This window comes from Nasonia vitripennis, chromosome 2 (genome assembly GCF_009193385.2).
Source record: "Nasonia vitripennis strain AsymCx chromosome 2, Nvit_psr_1.1, whole genome shotgun sequence".
In the NCBI taxonomy this organism is placed as follows: Eukaryota; Metazoa; Arthropoda; class Insecta; order Hymenoptera; family Pteromalidae; genus Nasonia; species Nasonia vitripennis.
In genome coordinates, this window is record NC_045758.1 from 3,057,772 (window position 1) to 3,078,301 (window position 20,530).

At 43.0% G+C, this 20,530-nt stretch overlaps 1 protein-coding gene across 2 annotated transcripts; it reads left to right on the forward strand.

Annotated features, from left to right (window-relative positions):
* Nucleotides 1–448: 448 nt before the first annotated feature.
* LOC100118918 (mitochondrial carrier protein Rim2) lies at nt 449–20,530 on the forward strand. Of its 2 annotated transcripts, none has more exons than XM_001602734.6 (6): nt 449–1,438; nt 3,689–3,874; nt 4,235–4,512; nt 15,163–15,281; nt 16,306–16,528; nt 18,433–20,522. In XM_001602734.6, the coding sequence occupies exons 1-6, from the start codon at nt 1,395–1,397 to the stop codon at nt 18,711–18,713; spliced, it is 1,131 nt and encodes a 376-aa protein (XP_001602784.1). In that variant the 5' UTR covers nt 449–1,394; the 3' UTR covers nt 18,714–20,522. The 2 variants fall into 2 exon arrangements, with proteins under 2 accessions (XP_001602784.1, XP_008209529.1); XM_008211307.4 differs by having other exon boundaries at nt 458–1,438; nt 4,217–4,512; nt 18,433–20,530.

The window sequence follows — 20,530 nt, forward strand, 5'->3', positions numbered from 1 at the left end:
AATAAAAAAAAAAAAAAAAATTACAACAAAATCCATCATCGCACGCGCAGCGCACGTGATCTGCAACCGAAAAACTCAGAGCTGAAAACGCATCAAAAGTACACGGAGCTTATCTCGAGAAACAAAGCTGAAGCTCATTAATCAGGCACAGTAGCAAGCGGTAAAGAAACAAGAGCAGCGTAATAAAGACTCCTTTCTACTTGTCAATTCAGTCCTCGGAGAGCTGCACACGCGTGTTTATTTTTATCCCGGCGTTATCAACGGCACATTCATGCGCAAAAGCCGCTGCTCCGCGTACCGGCCTATACATGAACTCCACACACACACACACCCATCAGAAAAAACGTTATATATATATATATATACACACACTTACACTCGCGGTGCCAATGATGGCCGCGACGGCGCGGTAAGCAGCGGCGCGTATGTGTCCCTCTCTCTCTCTACTCTACCTACTCGCGCACGACACGCTCTCTCGTCAGTTGTTTTGAGTCGGCGGCGCGGTGTACATTGCGTGTCGCAGTTTACTTACACAGTTCTACATATTCTTCCCTCGCGCTCACTATACCATCCTTCGCCATACATCCCGGCTCTTCGCATCTGCGCGAATTGTACAGTTCGAGTGATTGATCGATCGATCCAAGTATATACCTACAAGCAGCGGATAAGTTCGTGCAAAGCCGCGAGAAAAGGAGAGGAGAGCACGTTGTGCCCGATAATACATTCGGTCCTCGCTTCTTCCACGTATTCTCTCTCGGCGCGGCAGCGGCGGCTCGTCGTCCCATATATAACCTCTCTTTAGCCTCGTTGCCGGAACGTGCGGGCTCTCTGTACGCAATAACATCCGTTCGTGCGTGTGCGCGTGTGTGTGCACGGAGAGAGAGAGAGAGAGAGAGAGAGAGAGAGAGAGAGAGAGAGAGAGAGGAAAGGGTAACTGCGCAAAAATTCGCAGTTCCGAAAGCAGCATTGAGCGACGAACCGTTTTTTCTCTCTCCCCTCGCCGCGCATCATCGAAGAAGCGAGCACGCCTAGAGCAGCGAGAATCAGCTATATATAAGCGAGCCATCAGAGAAGCTTCGCGAGAAGTCGGAGGGAGCGGAGGAAGGGAAAGAAGGCACGAAGAGGCCGAACTTCGTGCCCGCGCTTCCTCTCGCTCTCTGTGCCTTCGACGTCGTCGCCCATCAGCGTCGTCGTTCAGCATCGCCGTCTTCGCTCTCTGGTTACATCATTGTTCGGCCACCGTCATCGGGAATCCGCGAGTGCGCGAGTGTACTCGAGCTGCGCTGACTGTTAGCGGATAGCTCCACGCACCAGCTGCACTGGTGGGGAATAAAGAGACGAGGACACAGATATATCAGCATAGAAGAGAGAAAGAGGAGGGAGAACTCGGGAGGATGTCGCATCAGCGCGACACCGTCATACACCTCGTCGCCGGAGGGTGGGTTTCTCCTGCTTTTGTTTAGCTTCGCATCTAACCCCGTCGCTATATACACATCAGGCGTATATAACGATCGAGTTGTGGCTTCTCACGACCATCGCCGGATTTTTCGGGGAGGCTACGTGCCGCTCGGAACGTCGTCCACGCGCGCTCTCCCACACCTGAGCCCCGTGCGTGTGTATTCTTTTCCTCTCCGGGATATAAGGTATACTCCGTCACGACACCAACAGCAGCAGAATCTGTAGCCACATGTATAGACAGCAGCCGGTGTTGTTTACGTGCATTCTTCCGACGATCGGTATATATACGAGTTGGCGCGTTGTACACGTGCACCGCCGATGTAAATATAGAAGAAGCTAAGCGATGCGCTACGGTTTCCTCCTAGCGGTGTAGGCGTGCGAAGCATGACACGCGATCGATCGCTCGCGAGGCTTTTGGCCGCGAATGTATGTGTATAATTCCTAAAAGTCGTCTCGGCTGTTCGGAGAGAAAGCGCGAGCCGTTGAACGAACTTGGACGACCTTTCGAGCGCACGCCGGCCGAACGTGAAGGCTCCGTGCGCGAGTGATATTTTCAAGCGAACTGTAAAAATTTCTGAAATAATTAACGCAATATCTCGATGCAAAATGAGAAGTGGATCCTTCACGACTGGCGCGTGCTAAAATAGGCGCGTTGCCTCGGAGAAAAAATTTTCCACTCCGTAATGAGACGAGAGACAAGAGAGATAAACATTCTCTCCGAAATAGCATCGATTTTTATTCTTCGCCGCCGAGTGTTCCGGTGCATTACCCCCTCGGTTGACACGTATTTTCAGAAGAAACTTCCGGGTAAAACAAGCCGCAGTAGCCGGCAGCCGATGTGTCGCGCGTTATTACGCAACCGTACACTCGCGCTCACTAATGCCATCTGCGAATAGAACGAAAGTTTCTTTCTTCGCCGCTTCGTTATCTACTCTCGGAGTGCTTATCTTGGCGATTTTTTTACATCTGATGAAGAGTTTGTTGGTCTATTTCCTTTCGTCACACACTTTTTCATGATCGGAATTTCTGAACGGTTGATGAATACACGCTCCGGGATATGAGTATGCGCGAGACTAACCTTGGCAATTTTTTATATTCCAAAAAGCAGAGACGTGGTCAGGTCCGAAGTTTTTTCTTTCTCCTCTTTTCGCGCATATTCCGGCCGCGCGATAAATAAACATGAATCCGCGCTTTATTTCAGTGGCGGAGATAGCCGACTGATTGACGCAATGAATTTTGTACGAAAATACGTATACCTATCTCTGTGTGCCTGATGATATAGAGCGAGTTTGCGACTGACTGAAATTTGACGCGAAAACGAGTTCGCTCACAGATGAGCAAAAAACTTGTTGATATTGCCTTTTTTCTCTCTCTCTCTCTCTGTCTCTCGGGAATGCCTGCTCTCCGCGGACTGAAAAAACAAGTTCCGCTGCAGAAATTGCAGACATCCATAAGCGCAGTAGAAAGAGAAACCAAAGACGTTTAACCGCCTCGTTTCCCTTCTTTTTTTCCTAAAGCGACAACACTGACGGTTTCATTCACGCGCATAGACAGTCGCTTCGTCTCACAAAACGTGTTTGTCAACAAACCCTTGCCGCCGATTTTGTCGATACGCGCAGCGGCTTGGGTATTGCAAAAGGGATTTGTTTTTCGATGCAACACTAAATAATTTTGCGCAATTTTGAGCGCGCACGGTAACCAAGCGTACGCGAGAGAGTCAAACGCTCTATGTAAACACGTTTTCCTTGGGTTGCAGGAAATTTTCACACGCATTTTATTGAGCCAATGATTTATTTGTTTTACGAGTCGCTGACGCTATTAATAATTGTTTTACAAACATAAAGACGGGCTTAATAATAAGTTGGCATCTCGGCTCGCTTATAACAAGTAAAAGATTTTACTGGCTACTCGGTAAAAGCTATGCTGCTTTTGCTCGCGGTACTGCTATATTTACGTAATTCGAAATGTTTTTGAAAAGTAGGTATGATTTGTGTATGATTCATTTGAAAAGCGATTGCGCGGTTCTAAAATTATAACACAAAATGAAACATTGTAAATACATAAGGCGCGTTATTGTGCTACAAATAACAGATGCTATAGTTTTGAATTTAGAATACGGGTTTTCAATTTTGCTTCTAAAATTCCTGTCATCTTGCCCCTCGATGATTTGTTTTTATTTCACAAAATTTACATTCAAGCTCAAAATAAAATATATTTATCTTCTCCACAGAGTTGCTGGAACTGTCGCGGCGATCGTAACATGTCCTCTTGAAGTAGTCAAGACGCGACTGCAGTCGTCCTCAGCAGGCTTCTATCCACCGATTAACAAGGAGTTGGCCTCCGGACATGTCACATGTAAAACGGGTTACCCGAACCCCCAGCAGCGAAGAAGGTTGTGCACCGGCGAATCGAGAAGGTACATATTATCACTCACTTTATTGCTTCTTATATACGTTAAAACGTTATAAATAACAGATATAAAAAAGCGTTTCCAAAAAAAAGATGATATTCATAACTCAATTTTTCAATTCCAAGTCATTTTCTTGATGGCGATAAGATTATATATCAATGTTTATTTTGGTATTGCACAATTTGCAATCATTATCAATGTTTATGTACGCAAGATTCAGATTTAAAGTAGGACAAGTGCATGTAAAAGCGCTCTTCGAAGGCTAACGAAAATTCGATTTTTTCCTCTTGTATAAAGCAAAAAACCTTCCTTTCAAAATCGTTAAGGACTTTTTAATGAAATAATTAGGGTTTTCTTTTCACTCAGATACTCCTTGGTAACGCTGTCACACTGCGCCGTATCGCCTCCCCCAGGAGGTCGTCCACATCACATGCCAATGCCTCCAGGAATCATGCAGTGCCTGAGGCACATCGTCGAGCACGAGGGTCCGAAGGCCCTTTTCAAAGGTCTCGTACCAAACATCATAGGGGTCGCTCCGTCCAGGGCCATCTACTTTTGCACCTACTCACAAACCAAAAATTTCTTCAACACATGCCTACCTCCAGACAGTCCTCTTGTACATATGTGCTCCGCTTCTTGTGCAGGTCAGTAAATTCTTAGTTTTTTTTTAAATATAATTTTAAATTTTCCTTACAAGTAAAATACGAGGAAAAATTGAGCGGTTATTATAAATAAACTTTATTCAATTATTCATGAATGATGTACGTCTATCGTACATCGCAAAAGGTATGAGTTAAGAACGGCCTATGCGTTAATTACTCGATGGTTTTGCGTGATCATCGTAATAAATATTAACAATAATTGCGGTACCTTACTTTGCAGTGGAACTTTAAATGGATCGTAACACGACGTAAAACATTTGCTAATCACAATTAGCGACATACGTATAATGCTCTATACTTACACAAGGAAAGTTTTTTCGCGGCCACGCCGTCTACTAGTGGTTCGGTAAATACCGGAGTATTTCATTATTGAAAATTCAATCATCCTGAGGACTATTGTAAATGTAATCACCTACTGTTTGTCATCAATCTTTGTTTATCGAAATGACTTGTCCAGATGACGCGCCGCTAGCGTCAATATTACACTCTAATTTCGCATCGCCCGGTTAAAATTTGCGGCAATTACGTCATCGCACAGAGTATAAGTGCATCATCAGTTGGATCTTCTCCAAAAATCAAGCGTCAAAGTTTTATCGCCAAGAGAAATGTACAACGTAAACGTCAATAAGATAATTTCAACTCGCGGCTCAAGTACTTTAACGCAACAATTTCTACAATTTTTATACGTTCAAAAAAATATACAATCTCTAATCGTTTGGTTTACGTTGCAAGCGTTAACTCGATATCTCGTCCACGGCGTAAAACACCGGTATTCTCAGCGCACACAGAAAAATCAGGCTAAATTAGTAACTCGCCGTTTAATCAGCTCTCTTTGCAGGAAAAATTCTCACAAAGCATCTAAAATGTTAACAACAAAGCACTCGCAGCGGCTTCATTCAATAACCAATAAGATAACCGGCGCGATAAGTGAATTACAAATACAAATTTATCATCGCGCGGCTCTAGTCATCGTCGCTCATAGACATCCCCGAAAAAACGAGAGTCCAAACTACACATGGGGAACGATCATCACGAGTTTCGTACCGCTGTGTGCGCATTTCAGCTTCAAAGTTCGCGGCGGACTAATTTCTCCAATTGCACAGTCCCATTCATCGACAGAAGTGCAAGTGCGCGAGACAGAAAGGACTGGAAATAGAGGGACACACGGACTACGCGTTGTTATTAATAGTTTCCGCAATCGAGAATTATGCGAATGATAAGAGTCGATAAGCTCGGGTCGTCTCGCGCGTCACTACATCGCCGTCGACAGTTGCTCGTTATCTCGCCCCTATACACAAGCTCCTCGACTGCACGAGGAGAAAAGAGAAGCGCATTCCGGCTACGCGGGGAGCCAAATTCGTGAGAGACGAAGAGGGAGAAAACGTTCACGGGTGCACTCTGATCTCTATATCCACTCGTCCTATCGTACGTTTCCCGGCTTTTGCGTCGTATTGCCGTGTGTTATATATATGTTTGTATGTTTTCGCAGATCGAGCGCGCGCCGGCAACGTGCGCGGAATTTTTTCGTCGAAGCCCTAACGAGCTTCTTATTTTTATTTTTGCGACTTTGTTTTCCTACTGCCTCGAGGGGTAAGAAGGGTATCTCGCAGCCATATGGTGCGCGCTGTATAGGACCATAAGTGCGTCATCGCTGAATTGAGTCGAATCGTGCAGCTAAGCTGAATAAGCTCCGAGCTTTTGACGCAAAATAAACAAAGTCGGATTAGTGGACGTGCTATAAATTAATTTTCGCGATTTTATTTTCAAGTTCCGCTGCAATCGTCGAGACTGCGCTCTGCCTGTTTGTTTGGTTTTCGATGATGAACGGGGTTTCACCGCGTGTGAGATTCGCTATTTCGTTTATTATTTTGATTATACTTTGCAGGTTTAAAGAAATAATATCGAGATCATAAAAATCAAATCAACTGAAAATGTTAATTCGATTTTTACCGCTTTTTAATTATACAATAAGAGATGTAGGAATTAGAGATGAAACAAGGTAACTTTGAGCAGAATCAGAAATTTCCGTGGCGCAAGAAGACTACCGTTAATTCTCTTATTTATCAGAAAGCTTTATTCGTGTGAGAATGCGTATAGTCCCCCGCGAAGAAGACACGTTGAGCAATCGGCTTCGTAAATAAAACTTGCCAAACAATCGTCAATCGGACATGGACAATGCCACTGAAGTACAATAACAAATCACGAGGGAATTTTTTCCAGCGGCCGGATAACGCGTTTGATTCGTGCATCAATTGCACGTTATTTTTCAAAAGCATTTCGCGTTTCCTGCGGTATTCCTTCATTATGCGACAAAAAGCACCTACTCAGCCGGTACAAAAATGGCGTGTTTGAGAATCTCGGAAGTTTGTTATTTAAGCAAAAATGAGAATCCAGCTCACATTACATAATAGCATGTCATTCGATTTGAAATTCAAACTCTTTCAAACGAGCGATACGTATAAAAGCGGAATACCTTCGATAATGGATTGGGTAATGCCGAGATTTCAAGTTGATTGAAACAGTTGCATGTACGCTTTTAGTAACTCGTACCTTTCTCTGCTTGGCTCGATGCGTTGTAAACACTTTGGCGTATTTCACGACCAAGTTAACGTCTGTTTATTTTTTTAGGCGAAATTGGTCTTAGTAATAGTGCAGATCCCGAATAGTCATGAAACAAAACCGTTTTGGACCGGCCCTTTCACCACCACTATTTCAACTTTCTGGCTCTCGAGCTAAGATAGGTGTCGCATAGGCAATTCTTTTCTTATTGCCCCTATCTGCGCACCGAGTCTGTAGCTATAGAGATTTGCCATCCATGCCAAAATATCTTTTCATCATGTCAATTTCAAGCTTAAGTCTGCATATTCAACGCTTTTTTAAAAACTGTTATCCTCTATATTACGGTTAGTAAAATCACGTTTCAGTATCATAAATTAAAGCCATTTCGCTGAAACAAGAAAAATTGGCGATATCGCTATCGTCAAAACCTCCACACTTAGCAGAATTCACCGACGCAGTAGTCGTTCGTCAGCACACAGCCAATTCAGCGAAGCATATAGTATCGAGCCACAGCAATGAAGAGAAAAATCATGACATCCCCGCGAACGCTCATCAATGATTTCGCAATCCTGTCGATACATGATATACCGCTGCACAGCTTTAACGAACACGTCTCTTTGTCGCGGGAATAGGAAAGAACGAGACACGCGGCGGAGTAGGAGGATCGCGCGAGGCTCGTTATCTCGCGAGCGAACACGAGGCGATAACGTGGCTCGTCGAAAAGACTCAGCAGACTTGAGCTCTGACCTCGAGCAGCGCGTCTCGTTCCGTCACTGTCTTCGGTGCCGCCGCTTCTTCGCGGGGGAGCCGCTCTGCGTACACTCGTTTTATGTACTTACGCGCTGCTCGTGCAACACACATGTGCTTCGCCTCGAGCTCGACGATTGCCTTCTATCTTTCATTGATTTAGCGTGTTTATGCGCGGGATTCCGGCTCTCGGATGATCCGTGGATCGATTGCGTGGATTCTTGGATTTCGTTTTATTTTTTTATGTACTCGTGATTTGTGGAAAACTCGTAAGCAGTAGCGTGATGAGCCGTCGGACGTAAAACCAGTGTCTTGTGCGTGGATTACCAGTTACCCGAGTGTTTGAGATGTAATGAGATTAGGGTATTAACTTTGTTTACGGATAAATAAAGCAGTGTGTTAATTATGCTTGTGATCGAAACGATGTTTATTTGATCGCTTCTTAATTTGTGGAGTCGTTGGCAGGAATTGAAATGTGCGAGATTTGTGCGTTATCTGTTTACAAAATTGATCTCTTTTTTGCCGAATTATCAATTTTCAGTTGTACGAAATTTACATTATTAGATTAGTAGTATTCAAAGGTTCTATATCGTTCAAAACTGATTTCATTAATATAAAAGTAAAAGTTGTATTAATCTTGGCAGCAACTTATCGCAATAAATTTCTCACTCAAGGCTGAAAATGTCAAACTCGAGCAATTTCTTGCTGTATCTACAGCTCGACAAAATTGCTTAGATACTATCACAGCTTGATACGTCTGCGTCAACGACGAAATAGCTCAAGTACATTGTTGTGACGAGATGACGCGGATACTTTGGTACTGCGGACTTTTTTTATCTAAGCCGACGCCCCCAATTGAGTTGGCCATTATTATCGGTGAATTAACGATATTCGTCTCGGTTAGGATCGGCGTTGCGTTTCTTATAACACGATTAACTTTTTTTTTCACGACGACTGGAAATTAGTTGCGCTTATTCAACGTGGTCGTTCAGCTGCGGAAGCAAACGTGGCAGACGTAATCCAATGCGACCTAGCGAATAAAATTATTTCTTCGCGCTATAAAAAGCCGCGATGAGTCAACTTGATTGCATGCCGTGCAGTGGATATTGTTCGGCTTTTGGAGAACATTTATATTTGGCTGGAGCGCACGAATTCGTTAGTCTCTCCAGCCGGAAAGACGGTGATAATATTTATTATTACGTTCTCGTTCGGATAATCGTTATACAGGCAGCTGCTCGGCACATAGGGGTGCAATGTACACGTGATAATGAATTAAAAGCGTTATTTTATAAATATATTTTTACTCCGAGTGTTTTCACACTTTATCTATATCGAGATGATAATTACAAGCCAAAACAAGAGACAGTGTTTTTGCGCATAAGCACAGAAAAAAGGATAAGGATACCGTGACACTGCGCTTCTGGAACTTATTAATATACACGCATAAGTAGTCTCGTGGTAAGGAAAAGTAAACGCCTGATGCCAAAAGATCTTCGGTACCTTGAGCACAACGATTGCATGCTGTTGGTCACGTAGGCACCTTAACGATGCGCCCTATTTTTCGAGTCTCGTGTTTTCCACGCCGAACCGTTGAAATTAAAAATAAATCAAAGCAAGATTTTTTATATTTATGAGCGTATATTATAAAAATAGCTACAGATATAAATACATTCGAATAATAATAAAAAAGATAAATAAACGCGAATGTGAATTAAAATCGAATGGGGGTCAAGCTGTGTCTTTTGCGCGCGGTTTTGGTCACAATGTGTCATGAAATTATGAACAAATAAGAAATACTAGGTACTCTAGAAGTTCTTGTAAAATCGATCGAGAAAATTCTTTATTTCCGTGCACCTTCACCTTCGTCGACTTATACAGGGCATCTCGCATCGAAAACCACACGTTTGCTCACGCACACTTCCACGTCGGTACACGTCGAGCCTCCGGCGGACTAGCATCGGCTTTAATTAAACTCCAAAGCCTCGCGATCCAGAAAATTACGTAGCGCCGCCTCTGGACACACGAGTAAGAAAAACAAGTCTGGCAAACAAAATCAGCCCATCATCGTCGAACACATCACACGCACACCGACATTGCAAGCGACGCATCAGCGATGAATGAGAAGGAGGACACGCGCGTGTTGTATCTCTTTCGGCCCGCGTAATCCACTATATAGTATACAGCAGCGCACGCGGCGACCGGAGAGAGATTGCGTTTATTTTTAGCCTAGATGCACGCGTATAGGCAAGAGAGTGAGCGAGAGAGAGAGGAAAGAACCGGCGTGTTTACGAAGCAAGCGCGGACTAACGATCGTACGTCCTTGAAAGCCGGTGATACTTCATTAACGTAGGTCGCAAGCTCGCGCGCGACGCCGTTTCTCCGATGAGATGATGACCGCTGCGGAGGAGGAAATTCGATCGAATGTCGATAGGTGACCGTATGAAAATTGCAGCTGCTGAGTGCAGGCAAGGAAATTTTCCAGCGGTCGATCGCTCTTCAAGCATGACTAATTCGGTTGTTGAATCTTTTACTTACGAAATCGTTAAACGAGACAATATTGACGATGCTTTTAAATCCGGGCATTTCGTTGGGATTATCGCGTTAGTTTTTCTTGTCGCGAAAGATCAGTCTAATTTTTCAAGTTAGATTATTTATCAATAATCAAATCATTAGAATTATGCCGAGACTTAGAGGCGTTAGCCTGGCTTACAGCACAAAATTGACATCTTCGCATGTAGCTCGCGTCGCGGGAGTGAGACTCCCCGCGACTCGCGGCAATTACATTGTTAATTCCGAATGTCTTGCATCGGCGTAACGCGCGCTCCGAGCTTAAATGCTCTCTCTCTCTCTCGCGAAAACAGTTTTCGCTTATGCTCTAAGAATAGCCTCGCGAGTGCACCATCACGGGCTCTGCTGTACTCTTTGCCGACAATTTGTTCTAGTTCGCTCGTTATATTAAAGGCGATCGTTGGTTTTTTATGCGGACCAAAAACGATGCTCCAATTTTATCATTCTTTAAACAGCTTTGTTTGAGTCGTTAATCGAATAACGATCCATCATTTAGACAGTACAACGAATTTGTTGTTTTCCAAGAAACCGCATGGAGGTATACACGTTTCGAGTAGATATAGAATCCTATCAACAGTCAAAACTCGTTATTAAGAATTCCATCTACCTTATATTTCCGCTCAAAATAACGGCCCACGCAAAAATTAATCACGTTCTTCAAACTGCAGAAACTGCACGAAAACACAATGAGAAAGCGTTTTGCAACTCACTTCCAGTCCTCCCACTCTTTGTTTACCAATTATAAAGAATCCGTATAGGTAAGCTATCCTATCCGTCTGAAAAACGCATACGTAAACACGACACGAGCTGTCTGTGTCGCGTTGAATTGCGCGCTATCTTCTTCTCCCCCACCGACCGCAGGGGAGGGTTTCCCCAAGCTTTTTACGCGGCGCAAATCGCGAGCGAACGACATTGCACGGCCGTGGCATAGAATGAGGTCAACGCGCAGTAGCTATCAATTTTCGTCTTATATATATCGAGCTCGAGATCTTGAGATTGCGACGCTCTTTGTTTATCGCGTGTATAATATGCAATGTACGCTGCGCTGCAAAATAATATGGATGTACGGTTTCGGTTTTTCGACGCAGAGACTGCAGCACTCGCGCGCGTATTGGATTTCTCGCGATGACGCGACGCTCCAGGTATTGTAGCGGACGATTGTCTGACGAAGGCGCGCGAGGATTATGTTTGCATTCCTTTTTCCCCTTGCTGTTCTAGCTCGCGAGGCGAAAGGAAACGAGTGTTTTTCGTCCTTCGGCACTTGAATATTGAAAAGTGCTCTTGAAAAAACGCGTAATTCATTCGGCAATCGAGGAGTTTACATAGCGTTTAAAAAGCGAGGGGAAAATTTGATAACTCTCGAGCTGGTATACTGTATAGCAGGAACAATTAATTGAACGCAGATAAGCACACAAAGAATCCCCTGCAAACAAATTATCGCTCCCCTCTCGTTTCCCCCACAAACTTTCTTATCGCCGTGTCAAATTGATCATCGGTCGGCCGGTGGCTCGATGCATCGATCTGATCGATCATTCGGCTACGTCTGGTTATGTCCCCCGATTGCGTGGCGCCTCGGCTTAGATAAGCTCCTCGTTATCATCTCGACTCGAGGCGAGCGTTACGCTGTATAACATAACGTATATAGCTTGTTACGACGTACAATGATTGGTGTGTCGTATTGCACGAGAGAGTTTCCTCAGATTGCGCAAACAAAGATGCTTCCCCTTTCTTCTCGAATTTATCGATCGAATAGGGTTGTTCATAACCGACCGGAACTGAGGGAATGTCGCGACGGTTTATGGCTGTCTTTCATTGAGTTCACGCCTGTTAAATCGAGTAATTGCGACATTATTAGTGTGCACCGTTGCTTGAAAGAGTTTTTGTTGACTTGGCGAACTGGAAATTGAAAGTTGAATAATGAATATCGAATCGCGGTTGAAAATTATTATTATTTCGAGATGAATGACGCAAAGTTGTGTATTGCTGTTCGAGTTTCCATTTCATCATGCAGAATTTTTCTGTCTTTTTTAAATAGAATAGAAGTTTGTACAATTTTTGCTGAATATTCGCGAGCAATGTTATACGCTATATCTATGCACAACAACTAGCTTGTTTACGTTGGATTTAAAAAACGCATGTATATATAATAGATTGATTTATCAGAGAGCTCTCGTTCTATTAAAACAACGAAAAATTCGATTTCCCTCTCAGCCATTGAACGACACTGATAAAACTATCGAAAGCTAGAACATTCTTTCCCTCGAAAGTCGTAAGATGCGAGTATTCTACTACCATAGATATCCTATCGTGGCATATTCAATTTTTCAACGGCCGCCTATCAACTTTGGCGCTAAAGTTAGATTTGCAATTGCGCACATAGCCGCGCGCGGGTTCATCGAAATATGTCAACAAAATAATATCTTCAGCTGCGCGTTAAAACTTTTTTCAAACAAAGAACATCTCATACGCGATAATCGAGACGACGTATGCAAAAATTCCTACAAATTACACGGATTCGTCAGGCGCAAACCAAAACAACGAAACTTTTCCCGCTACAAACAAGCGAAATTGATATAGTCTCAACAAATTAAGTCCGCTCGATGCAAATTATTTTACGCCTGCGCAAGGAACGATCGAGAACCGATGCGCTTTGAGGGCGCCTATGTCTGTAAGAAAACAAAGGCGAATCGACTAAAAGAAAAAATACACAAACGTTACAGCTGATCATTGTTTCTCCTAATGGAACGAAGGATTCCACACGCGCAATTAGCCTGTCAAGGAAAACGACTTTTCTCGCGAAGTCGTAGTATAGGAGCGCGCATCAGTACCACCTGCGCGAGCGGTGCACTCGAGCAACGAACTCTTTGGCGACGATCAAAACAAGCGCTATAGCCGCATGCACGAATTCAATACTACTAACTGCGCGGCTTTCTTCAACGGCGCATAAAGCCGACAAATGCGGGGATAGATTATACATTGTGTGTGTGTGTGTGTGTGTGTGTGCGGCTATTCGAATCGACCGTCCGATGAGTGCATGCATACTTGCATGTGCGACTGGATGCGGAATAAAGTGTGTTTGTAGGAAGTTGACGGTACGGCCGAAGGCTAAAAATAGACGCGCACAGGTTCGCGGCTTTTTACCTTGAATAAGTTTTTTTTTCTGCAGTTTTATCTATTTTGTGTCGTGGAGCTACATTTATTTATCTTTAATTGCTCACATTTTCTAAGCGGAAAATAATCTCGATTTATACGCAATAGGTTCTCAAAACGTATAACCATACGAAATGTACGATTTGTTTACTACGGTATGTTTCACACGGAAAATTCTTTGCATCCAAAGTAGCCTTACCTCACAGATCCACGCATGATATGAATAATACTCGCGAGCCGCGCGCGCCTGACGGGGAAAACAAAAATTATGCTGATCCGTGTAACAGGAGAGTTATATACGAATGCACGCGAAGCTTATTGCGCATCGAAAAAATCGTTCTCGCTATAAGAAGACATGCGAGTCGTAGCTTTTTTTCTCGTCGCGAGAGCGTTTTTCAATCCCCGGTATAAACAAGCGATACGACGCAAAAATCTCGTTAATTTTAAGAGCGAAGTGCGGTCGACTGAGCCACCCCCCGATGAGCCTCTGACCCACTTACCCTCCCGCATCGCAGAGGAAATTTCGCGAAACTATTGCGTTCTGTATAGGGATACGGTTGTAAATATAAATAAACCACCGCGCGACATTGATTTCCGTCGTTTGCGTTTCGAAGATAGAGTAGCCTATGTCAACTTTCGTGCGCTTTGAGAATTTTCGAGATGGAAATCGACTATTTCTAGGTTACGCGACGCAGGTGCTTGACCCTCGTGCTACTTGTGCGCAGAGTTTACAATGGGCGATCATCGCGTATAATACGATTGCAATTGTTGCTACCGCGTGGATGGAAAATCACCGCACATTTTTAATTCAATAACCTTTAGACCAAACCTGCCAAGTATAATTTAATCTTCGACTCTCTCTCTCTCTCTCTCGCTCTCTCTCTCTCCACTGTCTAAAACATTATAAACCATCCCTGGTGCGACAATCGCGAAGACGCGTCTAGACGCTCTTGTGCAACTCTCCGGCGTCGCCGATTATTTATACAGAGAGTAATTGAATTTGCTATGAGGTGTGCGCACGTGAGCGGGCCAAATGTGTCAGGCAGCATGTGCTGCGGTATCTTTCTCTGCGCGAGCCATCGCGGCCGATTACATATACACAGAGCCCCCCCGTGCGCGTGAGAGAGAGAGAGAGAGAGAGAGGACGATGCACCGGGTCTTCTCGAAACTGGGTCAGCTGTGCTTTTGTCGAGATTTTTTCTCCGCGACGCGCGGGTAATGGACAAGGTCGCACTTGGCGAGAAAGTTGAATCGAGAGACAGCGATTATATGTGTTGGGTGGATGTGTGTGTTTATGTTTTCAATCGTTGCGCAACTCGCCGGTTATAAAAGTTGTTCCGAGCGCGCGATGCGTATAGATACATTCTGTGTTTACATCCTCTCGGTATAAGCGCACAATTCTATTCTTATCTCCCTTTCTCGACGATGCACTTGTAATCGATACACCTCGCTTTTTAATACAAATTTTATCTAATATACTCGAAAAATCTTATCGAAGCTATCTCGACGATAGTATAGAAATACCTTAGCATATATTTTTAGATAATATGTGCACAGAAAATTGACCAACCGGACGAATTGTGAAAGACTTTGTTTTGATCGTTTCAGGCTTCGTCTCGTGCACGGCAACGAACCCGATTTGGTTCGTCAAAACGAGGCTGCAGCTTAATCACCACACGAATCAAACCGGCGCGCTCGAATGCATCCGAAGTGTATACCAGCAGTCGGTAAGCGAGACAATTTTTATCATTATATTATGCATGCGCCTTTCTATAAATAGATGCAAAGGAAGTGCGCGTAGGGACACTGGATAGCGCGAGAAAAACAGGAAATTTCGCAATCGTGATGATAGAGAGATTGTGCGTGCGTTGTGCTGTACAGACGCGAAAGTCCAACGTGCGCGTAAAAACCGGTTTTCAGCTCGTAACGATAAATCGGCTATTCTTGGATTAGAAAACCGATGCAAACGTCCCACATTCGAGAAGGTAAACACTGTACGACGGAAGGTTCGTTGATACCAAAATGATCGAAGAGACGCGGATTAAAAACACGGCGCTTGTTTTTTCCACCAGTTTCGAAGTCGAGTTACTTCGCTGGCACGGAGCCGCGAGAAGCTTCTAAATCGAGATTTGCAAACTGCAAATAGAAAGTCGGCGCTTAAAATAACCGCGAAAATACTGAGCTTAGTAAACAAGCGGGTTTATGTCGCGCACTCCTGGGAATTTGATTCTCATTATGACTCGCGCACGAGATTCAGGCTTGCGGAAAGATAAGACGTGCATGCAAAGTTTTGCGCTATTTCGCACCTCTTTTGTGCGACTCTGTGCTTGCGACGTTCGAAACAGTAATAAAAAAATGCGCGATGACCGAGGCAGTTTCTAAGAATAAATCTACGCAAAGGGATATTTCTTTAGCGAAAGCTCTGCGTGAATGGGGTATTATGTTCAGAGAACCCGTGAGCGGATGGTGGCAGTTATTTTTGCCGATCAATGGGGAGAGGGATTATCCGGTCACTGTATAGGATGTGCAGAGGTCTGCTGCTACTGTTGATGCTTCGAGTCAGGGAGTCAATTTGAGTCCATTAAGAACGTCTGAAGCGATTTAACTTTGATCGAAAATCGTTACGAGTTTCTGTAACTTTCACACGCGCATCGTTAATCGAACGAAAGACTAAATTCATGCCGTTATCTTTGCCGTAGCGGAAAATTTTACCTTTTCAATATTTTCACTAATTTTTCATATTCTCCACAGGGAATAATGGGCTTCTACAAGGGCATCGTCGCCTCATACTTCGGCATCAGCGAGACGGTAGTGCACTTCGTCATCTACGAGGCGATCAAGGCCTGGCTGATCACGAATCGTGCCCGAATGCCGTCGCCCGACAACAATTCCAAAACGTCGCGCGACTTTGTCGAGTTCATGGTCGCCGGCGCCCTCTCCAAGACCGTCGCATCCTGCATCGCCTATCCACATGGTAATGTCCTCTGTTGTACAGCGCTCGGATCTTGCGAGACCGATACACACATTTATAGAAAAGAAGCATTTGGAGTGTCTGCAGTTGAAATTAGAATAACCGTTGCTCTTTAGCATTAACAGTTTGAAATTATTTATGTGTACAACAACAGCAACAAATTAGATTTTACGATAACCTGAACAGTAATCTCCGCGCGGCTATAACTGAAAATGGGCCAAGTCATGAATATTTCGCACTAACCGACCGAATGCTCTTCCGTGGTTCCGTTAAACTTTTACGAGAAGCTTCTCGAGATATAAAAAGCTCGGGCGACTGGGACGCATGAAAAGTCAAGCTCATTGAAATATTGATTTTACTTTGTAAGATGCTTTACTTGCAATATGTAGTACTTTGTCAGCGAAGTAGAGATTATTTTAGCGCCTCATCGATTGACTTTCAATCGATGTTCATTGCAAGGCGCCGAACCGTCGTGTCAAAATTATGAAACATAAAAAACAATTGGTCATTAGAAGCAATAACACGAACAGTCGAACTTATGCCGTATGTAAAGAGCGCTCGTCATATTACCATAATCACCTCTTTTACCGCAAACGAAGTAAACTTACGAGCAGTAAAAAGCTACCGACATGAAATTATGTACAAAGAAAGTCGTTAAAGACAGGGGCAATCACAAAAGAGCCTCGGGTATAAAAAGACCATCGCTCTCGCTTAGGCGTCTCGCCGCACCGAATTCACTCAGGACAATCGCCTTCGTGCCAATTCTTAACAGCCGGTTCTTAAATTCGGTCCAATTCTCTAACCTTCCCTTTTGGTCGATGTCCAAAGCCCCTCGTTCGCTTATTGCGCAAGACGCACGAACCCGTTCATTGTACATACAATGTGTCGGCAGAACGCGGAGACATTTGGACGTCAGAATTATTATCGGTTTCGCGTCGTATGCCTGCGTTTCTCTGATTTGATGAAGAGCTTTCCGCAAATTGAATTGATATCTGGTGCTGTTTTACTATTACTGATCCAATCAGTCACCTAGTCAGAACATGGATTTCTTATTGTAATTAAATTCGTGCGACTTGGCCTTGCATTTGCTATCTAAGTAGGTTACTTGTTAACCACTTATTGCAATTTCCAGGTAAATGGTTTTATTGTGATAGTATCTCTTCGAGTAGTTTAGAGATTCAGTATCGCTATAAATTAACGGTGTAGTTTTCTTTTATATTTACAACCCGTAGCTGTGATTTATGATCCAGTAAAGTGAAAATGAGAAATTACGATTTTTCATCATGTCACTGAAATATTACGACTAAAAAATGATTATAAGCTTAACTTATACTAAGCTGACAGGGTGAAAGAAGAAAAAGAAATTAATCTTTGAATGAAGAAGACTGATTGATTTATTGAAATGCGATGTTATCTCTTGTCGATGCCGTTCCATACACACCTTTAGTCTCCTTTATCATTATTAACGCGAAACCAGAGCAGTTGTACAAGTATAAGAGGCGTGAGCGAACTCTTTACGATGAAAACACGTTTTCTGCATTACAATTAAGGAGGCGCTTGATTTATATAGATTATCGAGGCGTTAACGACGCGATATGCGACTCTGTTTTGACGGTGAGATACATTTTTCCCGACGCATTTGCAAGTGGTCTTTAATTGTACGTGTTATCATTCGTCGCAGTAAGCCATATCGTCACGCAATTGCCTTATAAAAAATTCGCACAACTTCGCGTGCTGTGCACGTGATACAAACTTTATGAATTCCTCTCTCTGTAGTGAAAAAAGTGGTGGTTTACGCGACAATTGCCTCCCTTTAATTTTGCCAATGTGTTCTATGAACTTTATTAGTAAAGTGAGGATTACCAAAAATAACCTTTGAATTACTAACAAATAAATATTTTTTACAGAGGTGGTGCGAACACGACTTCGTGAAGAGGGCAACAAGTATACCGGTTTCTGGCAGACCACGAATACAATATGGAAAGAAGAAGGTCATCGTGGCCTGTACCGTGGACTCGCTACGCAGCTAGTACGACAGATCCCCAACACCGCTATCATGATGGCCACCTACGAGGCAGTAGTTTACATGCTGACCAATCAGTTTGAGCACGCAGCGAACAACAATAGCAACTCGATGCAGAACACGCAGTTCTACTCCGAATCGAAAAATAAACGCGAGCTCGCCTAGGGATTGCTAACGGCCCCAGAACAATAAGGAGGGCCGTGCTCGAATCGAAGACAATTTACGATAGCGTTTAACGACCGTTTGAGGCTTTCGATTGAACACCTCGACGAATGATTGTAAATGCGAATATTCTGTTACCTTAAAGTTTTGAAATTTGATATTAGGTTAATAATAATTTTAAGATTTATGGTTTCGGCTGCATTTTTTGCACGTAAATTTACCATTGTTTTTCGAGGAATTCAATTCGAAACATCGGGACCGTCCCACTAGCGCGAACGAAGTATTGTGTGACCTGATGCCGGGAGCTCGAATATCCCGCGCTAAGTCACAGCCACCCGTGTAGATGGAGTAACGAATCACTAGCTGCGCGCGCAGCGCGCGCCACTTTTTGAATCTTAAATTTTTTCCAGACTTATTTTAAATTATTAGATTTTACGAAATCGTGTATAGTGCACCCGATTCCAAAAGTATGTATCGGTCGAACGTAAAGCTTTAAAAAAAGTGCTTTTGAAATTACATAGATTTTTTACCCTGTTGATATGATTGATACTTGCGTTCGTGTTAAGCGCCATTTTTGCACTTCGACGAGTACGGATTTCTCAGCGCTGTTATTATACTTCGTTTATATTACACAAATGATAGTTTTTGTTCGTTTTTTGTATAGAAAGGACGATCGGTAAATCCTGTAAATATGTGATAGTCGTTAGGCGGTAGAATCTACTCGTAGATTCTTAGTCTTTACATTTCTTGGAGACGTAACGACATGTTGTATATATTGTTCTACTTCGATCAAACGAGTGAGATGGAGAGAATATTTAAGTATTAATTATGTGGTTTATGAATCCCGTCATTATTTTCATTTTTTTTCTTAGCATTGCTTGATCGGCGGACTGATCGATGCAAGAAGATGCGATGGGAATGGCATACTTCTGTGATTTTAGCTTAGCTCGAGACCCTGTGCAAAAATTTGTTACATTATTTGGGCATACGCATGTATAAATTTTTGTTCGCAGCTAAAACGCACATTTCTGAAATGTAAATATAGAAATGAAATTGAAGAATTATACATGGAAAGAGTGAGCGCCGAGGAATGTGTGAGAGAGTAATTATGTTCACGAAAGACTGAATTTAATTTTAGAGTACTTATGTCGTACTGCGTACGTCTAGTGAACGGACGGAAAAGAGGAAGATTAAAAATCAAATTCAGATGCGGGAGAATAATTATTTGTACTTTGTTGACATCTTTAAATTATCTTTCTTTTTCATACAGAATATTACGTTTGAATTTTTTATTGAGACAAGAATTTGATGCTGTTTAAGATATTGATGAAGAAGATGTTTTTGAAACGAGACATACTATTGATTTAGAAAGCAGGCATTACAGTTGTTATAATGTTTGTCGTGCTTTTTTGTAGATTTCTCAGAAAACAATGCTAGTTATATATTGAACGCAGTAATTCAGTGCTGCGTCTAAAATTTATAAACGGAGCATTGAATTGATTTAAGGAGTTTCTCGACTGCAGAAACAACACCATGATTTAAGTATCGATGTTGTTGCACATTTCGTAAATAAAGTCAAATATTTAATAAGCTTTCAATGCAATGCTTTCTTACATTATAGATGATAAATGAACCAAAAAGTCAATCATATACTATCTTGTAGAAAGAGATTAGCAACAACTTAAAGGAAGAATTCGAGAAAAAAGTTTTCAATTGCGTCGAGAAACGATGTTCCTACATGTATTAAAGCCTATGTAAACTTGTACACATTAACCTCCCCTGTTGTAATATTTAAAGATATTAAAAATGCATTGACAAAA

Excerpts from the sequence above, each read along its gene's own strand:
- LOC100118918 (XM_008211307.4), top strand. The coding sequence starts at position 1,395 with ATGTCGCATCAGCGCGACACCGTCATACACCTCGTCGCCGGAGG. Across the intron at positions 4,513-15,162 it reads GTGCTCCGCTTCTTGTGCAG|GCTTCGTCTCGTGCACGGCA; the intron begins GTCAGTAAATTC and ends TGATCGTTTCAG. Across the intron at positions 16,529-18,432 it reads CTGCATCGCCTATCCACATG|AGGTGGTGCGAACACGACTT; the intron begins GTAATGTCCTCT and ends TATTTTTTACAG.